General features: G+C 33.8%; 1 protein-coding gene across 1 annotated transcript; it reads left to right on the top strand.

Moving 5' to 3' along the window:
* Positions 1 to 796: 796 nt before the first annotated feature.
* Positions 797 to 2,978, top strand: psmg3 (proteasome (prosome, macropain) assembly chaperone 3). Its single transcript, XM_085352690.1, has 3 exons — positions 797 to 930; positions 1,794 to 2,016; positions 2,638 to 2,978. The coding sequence occupies exons 2-3, from the start codon at positions 1,804 to 1,806 to the stop codon at positions 2,788 to 2,790; spliced, it is 366 nt and encodes a 121-aa protein (XP_085208816.1). The 5' UTR covers positions 797 to 930; positions 1,794 to 1,803; the 3' UTR covers positions 2,791 to 2,978.
* Positions 2,979 to 6,175: the final 3,197 nt, after the last annotated feature.

The following is a 6,175-nucleotide window of genomic DNA, read 5'->3' as shown; positions in this document are numbered from 1 at the left end:
CCATAACAGCTGTACACTTGGAAAACCAATAACTATGGAAAAAGTATACTTATTAATATTTTTATAGAAAAAGTCTGTATTAAAAAAAACTTTATCATGATGTTAGACATAGTCACAGCAGGTGCAACTTCACGAAGCTTTTAATATAGCCTATTCCTGATGCTTGTAATTGTCATATGTTTGCTCTCTAAAAATTAGCTACTTATTTCACAACAACAAATAGTTTGAACCACACATAAAATGAATTTGAATCAAGGTTCTTTGCACTTTATGCTGACTTATATGCAGTTATTATAGTTTTCCGTTTTCTAATTAGTATGTATTTTTATTTTGTTTTGGTTTGCCAAGCGGATTTTCTTATTTCAGTTAAGCTTTTATTTTTTAAAAATGCTTAGTTTTTATTTTAGTTTTTATTAGTGTCAATGTTAGTTTTAGTGTTTTTGAATATTATTGTATGGAGGGCATGTGTCGAAGGCAAGATTTTTAATTTTTAATTTTATTTTAGTTAGTTTTTGAATTTTTAGTTAGTTTTTACTTGTATCTTTTTTTCTTATCAAAAACCGAAATATTTTTTTAGTTAACCAAAATAATTTTTTCACATGTTTTTTTGGTTTTTAGTTTAATTTTAGTTAACTATAATAACGTTGCTTATATACAAATCTATTTTGCATTCAACCTGACCGCGAGCGTTTCTTCCTTGCTCGCTTTGTCCTGAGGTGGAATGAGCGTGACGTCAAAACGTCATCACGCAGAGTACTCGCGCTCAACACAACGAGGTACGTTCGTTTCGGTTTGTTTTCACGGTGGAGGCTGAATGACAGAGCACGGCTGAAGTTGAGTTAAAGTGAGGCGATTCTGTGAAAAGTAAAGTTTTAACTGTGGGCAGCTGAAGACACAGGGCGAGGAATTTGTTCACAGACGGGGCAAAACGTATGTATTTTTATTCCATCGGTTAATACACTGTCTAAGCTCAGACTAGCTGTGTAGCTAACGTTAGCCTCTGAGCATGCAGCATCCCTTGTGGGGAGTTGATGACGACAGGGTAGGAAAATAACACATATAGTCAATTTGTGATCCAAGTGATTGAATGCGGTTTTTTTTAGTAAGGGCATAATTCTTCAAAGCAAGCTTTTTCTAACTGTACTTAGTGCAGCATTGTATCTGAAAAGTCTGATAGCTTATTAGTTTGAAAATGTCATTTACTAATAAATGAGATAATATTGCGCCTGTAGCTCTGGTTTGAAACCACCAGATGTGCAGTTTAAAAACGAGCATGCACACAAAAACAACAGGGAGGATGCAACACATAGCAAGCCCTTTAGTAATCAAGAATACCTGAAGCTGACTGGAGAGGGATTTGCACTTGCACAAACCTAGAAGAACTCCACAGTTCACACCAAATAAATACATGAGTGAAACATTTTGGTAGATTATTTTATGACATGATTAGCAGCATTAATGTGTACCTATTATTATACTTGAATAGTGGTGTGATTTTTTAGCGAAAGGGCCGGTTTAATTTTCATATGAGATAATAAACTCTAGGTGTAATAGAAAATGCAATTTGAAGAATTTATCTTAGGTCTACAGAAATTGTGATAGTCATTGTAAGCATAGTTGCATGGTGTATAAAGTTCCAGATGTATATTTTGCTGTGGGAAACTAAACCTGTCCACAACATGTGGCAGATAATTAATATTTAAAATATTGTGTTTAAAATTTTTAAAAATCTGCAAATACTCTTGCATTGTAAACTCCATGTACATATTTTTGTCTTTTTTTTTTCTGTGCAGGGTTAACAAAATGTCTGAGTCTGTCATCAGATCGAAACAAGCTCAGAGAGAACTCAATGGAATTCCAACAGAAGTCGTCTGTACAGAGTTCAGTAATTACATATTTGTAGTTCTCACTCAGTATGGCAAAATTGGGACATTGATCTCTGTCACACCCGACTCCAGATCTAATGATCTAAGCACCCCAACGTTCTCTACAAAAGTACTGCTGGGCAAAGATGAGGTACACTGGCTGAAATTGTTCACACAAATATCGTGTCAGTGTGATGCAAACTTGTTCACGGGACATCAGGCAGACTTGTTGCAACACAGGGTATCTCATTTCATGCCGTTAAAGGGCAAATGAGATTGATTCTGGACTGCTCAGGCGGATTGTGGCGAAATTAGATGTGTGCAGGCCTGAAGCTCAGTGGTCTGTTAAGATTTACTCAAGAAAACCTATTTCATCTCTGCATGAGCATGTCATTTTCTCACAGTCATACATTGCAGGAGAAGTAGTATCAGTGTCTTATTGGATTAATACAAAGTTTACTTGCTTATGAATACTTTTTTTGTTATTTTTGCTCCTCTAACCATTTTAAATGGTGATACTTGCAATGCTTGTTTCTTGTAAAGTGAACAACTGTTTTAGATCGAGTGAGAAAGTACATAGAGGTCATTACACAGGCTTTCTGTGCGTTTTGAAGTTTACAGTCATGACACAGAAAATTAAAGTGTGTTGTATGATTTCCCTGCAGGGGAACCTCAACAAATGAATTAGCTGTAGTCATAATGTGTGTGATTTAAGCGAACTGAACAAATAATGCTTTGGTGATAATCTAATGCCTGATTTTTCTCTTTCCAGCCTCTGACACATGTCTGTGCCAAAAACCTGGCAATGTTCGTGTCGCAGGAATCTGGCAACCGGCCTGTCTTGCTGGGACTGGCACTGAAGGATTCCTCCATAGATGCAATAAAACAAATTAAAGAGATGATCAAAAGTTGTCAAGTCTGGTAGGAAGTAATTAAAACGGACATGAAGCCTGTAGGCGGCGTAAAATACAGCTCGTCTGGATACACTGTCACGTTTTATCTCTGCATCTTTTTTAAAATGAAACTCCTCCAAAAATTAATCTGATTAAAACAATTATGTCTCCAAGACATAAATGTGCAGAGCAGATTGTCTTCCACAAAACATAATTTATGAAACGCATAATTAACTGTTTGTTAAAAAGAAAGATTTTCTGCATGTTGTTTTCCTTTCAAAAGCTCAAAGTGTGCTAAGTGATGGTTTGCAAAATGATGTCATCGCTGTATATTTTTTTCATTATTAACACTCTGGATTATTTTTGTCATCATCCTCAGAACTTTGTACTTTTGTGAAAAAAAGCCTTTTATAGAACATATGATTCATTTGTATTTAAAGATGCATATGAGCTTGGTTAAGATAAGAGCCTTGGTTTTGTCAAGTACATTTTGTTATTCATTTGTTTCTATAACATCTCACTACTTGAGCTTTGATATTAGAACAATAGCTAACTTTTATATGCATTAAATGTAATTAATATGCTCAATTTTGTTTTGCTTGGTCAATTTTTTTGGTTTAAATGTAAGATGGGAGTAAGAAAAGCCTTTAGATGTCTTATCCTGGACCTATAGACCAAACCCCTGAAATATTCATTTAATTTCAGAGAAAAATGACCAGCTTTCTTAAAAGATTATTTTATTATAGCCATCTAAAAATTATTTTATTTTCTGACAGTAATATACAAATACTTCATTTTTGTTACATTTGTGAAGTTGTATAGTCAAGTCCATAAATATTTGGAAACTGACACATTTTTTTTTCGCTTCACTCCCACAGGGCATTTTAAGTCAAGCAGTGAAATTGTGATTGAAGTGCAGACTGTCAACTTTAATTCAAGTGGTTTTACGAAATGATTTGCAATTGGTTTTCTGTCTTTTTGATTTGCAACTATTTAGGAGTTAGGCCTTGGATAAAAGTGCCTCTCCCACTTTCAGAGGCTTAAAATGCAGTTAGTGACTGACTGAAGTATTGAACCCACGGACATTACCAAATGTTTCTCACCTTGAGATGCTCTTCCAGACTTTTAGCTACATTCAGTTACTGCCTTTTTGCATTCAGTTTTGTCTTCAGTAGTGCAACAGCATGCTCCATGGGGTTGAGATCAGGTGACTGGCTTGCACGCTGAATATCCCATGACTTTGCCTTGAAAAACTCTTAGTTTGCTTTTGCAATATTCTTTGGGTCATTATCCATTTGTACTGTGAAGCACTGTCTGATCAGTTTTGCAGCATTTGGCTGGATCTGAGCAGAGTATAACTCTATACGTTTCACAATTCATCCTGCTACTTCTATCATATCTTGATTGTTTGATTGAAATGGGAATGGGACAAAACTGTGGTGGCATAGAGAGAGAAAATTACAAAAATACTGAATTATCCTAAAACATAAATGTATATAATCTATAACTCAGAATATACATTTCAAGAATGTAATGTTTACATGTTCTGTTGAAATCAATGTAGCAAAAATATAAATGCACCTTATTTATTAAAGCAATTTGCATATTTATGTCCAATTTTCAATGTTAGTATCTTAATCCAAATTTCATCCTAAGACATGAAACTAAAACCCTCACAGACTAGCATTACATAACCAGTTCGCACAGCAGTAGTGCCTGAGTGTGTGAATTTGTAAGTGCATCAAATGAAACTAAAAGGAATGCCATCTTATATTTTTAACCTTCTTCATGGAAGAAAACTTTTAACTACCTGTTTTCTGAGTTGAGCATATTCCAGGCTCTTGCTTTACAAAAGAATATCTTTCTCATGTTTACAAAAGATTAAGCAGACATTTCAATGGTGTATTAAATTAAAACATGATGAATTCCTTGTGTTTCTCCTAAATGTACAACGCATCCACTTAACACACTGTTTGCTGCTACAACTACATACTTATGTATGTATGTATGTATATATATGTATATATTGTACTATTCTTAGTTAGCGTATTGTCTGTCTTGTCTTAATGTTGGTTTAAAATGGAGCACTGTAACAAAAAATAATTTCCCCCAGGGATCAATAAAGTATTCTGATTCTGATTCTGATTCTGAAATCAAACAATTTGTGCCTTTCTAATGTTTTTGTTTTCATTCACGTTCAATAAGAACTTGCCTCAAAAAATATGATTTAAATAAACTGAAATACTGAAACTGCATTGTCGACATAAAAACTGACCACAAAAAGCCCATCTGAGAAAACCCAACCCATGTAATCTCACTGTTCTGTTTCATAGGTCTGCAGTCAGTATAAATATAACAAAAGTACTTTTGTTATTTTTTTCCCTTTTATAATAATAGGGACTTATCTTGTCTGAAATAAATAAAGGTGATATAATATCACTTGATTACCAAGGCTGGAATTTAGAAAAGAAATGAACTTAAATAAAAATGGTTGCTTTCCATTTAAAGAGATGATCAATTTTAACTCTTGCACTTGTTAAGGGTAAGTATTATTAGCATTTTCTCAGCAACGCCATAATGCAAATTGAGATACACTACAGCCCTCTTCACTTTGATCATTTTATTATAGCTAATTATCTTTGTATAGCAAGACAGTTTTCTAAATCAACGTTACAAAGTGCTTCTCACAGGGCAACAACATCATTACCACCCGATTTTACTAAAGTGCTGTGGTCATAGTTTGCCTGTGGGTTAAACAACTTGTTGCAGTTTCAAAATATATTCATAAATTAACTAAAGTTAGTATAAGATTGAAAACAAAGCAGCAACTGAATTCTTTCCTGTTACGTTTTTTTTTGGTTTTATTTTTTTAATTAATGATATTTTTCACTGTTATTCACTTTTATTCCAGCCAACATAGTTTAAATGAGTCACATCAACAATGTCCGCTGTCACATTATCAAGTAAAATAAAGCACAAGCATTTTTGGAGCACTGGGCGTTATTTTCTTTCACAGCTTTTATTGCCCTCATGATTCTTTATACTAACGTCAAGGAAAACTTATTAGGAAAAGACAAAGACAACATTTTTTAAATATTCAGTCACAAGTTGTGAGTTCATAAAAATAGTATGAACAGGTACTGAATAGCACTTTTTGTCATATAACCCGATGTTCCCTTAATGAGGCCAGGTCATATTTTACATATTTTATTATCTTCATAGCCAAGTAACCTTCCTCAAATTCCTCCTATAGGGTCTGCCTTGAAGAGAAGACAAGAAGTAACTATAAATTTATCAACTTTTGTCAAAGCATCATCATTAAATAAAACATCTAAAGACATGAATAATGTAGAACTAGAAATAGAACATAATAAAGCACTGCGTTTATCCAATTTCCTGTTGTTTCATGTAACTTTG

This window comes from Diplotaxodon limnothrissa, linkage group LG4 (genome assembly GCF_057381915.1).
Source record: "Diplotaxodon limnothrissa isolate DT_005_m linkage group LG4, D_limnothrissa_male_GT1.1, whole genome shotgun sequence".
NCBI classification, from domain to species: Eukaryota; Metazoa; Chordata; class Actinopteri; order Cichliformes; family Cichlidae; genus Diplotaxodon; species Diplotaxodon limnothrissa.
This window is presented reverse-complemented; position numbering and strand designations above follow the sequence as displayed.

Coding starts and splice junctions, on each gene's coding strand:
- psmg3 (XM_085352690.1), top strand. CDS start 1,804: ATGTCTGAGTCTGTCATCAGATCGAAACAAGCTCAGAGAGAACTCAAT. Junction 2,017..2,637: donor TACTGCTGGGCAAAGATGAG/GTACACTGGCTG, acceptor TTCTCTTTCCAG/CCTCTGACACATGTCTGTGC.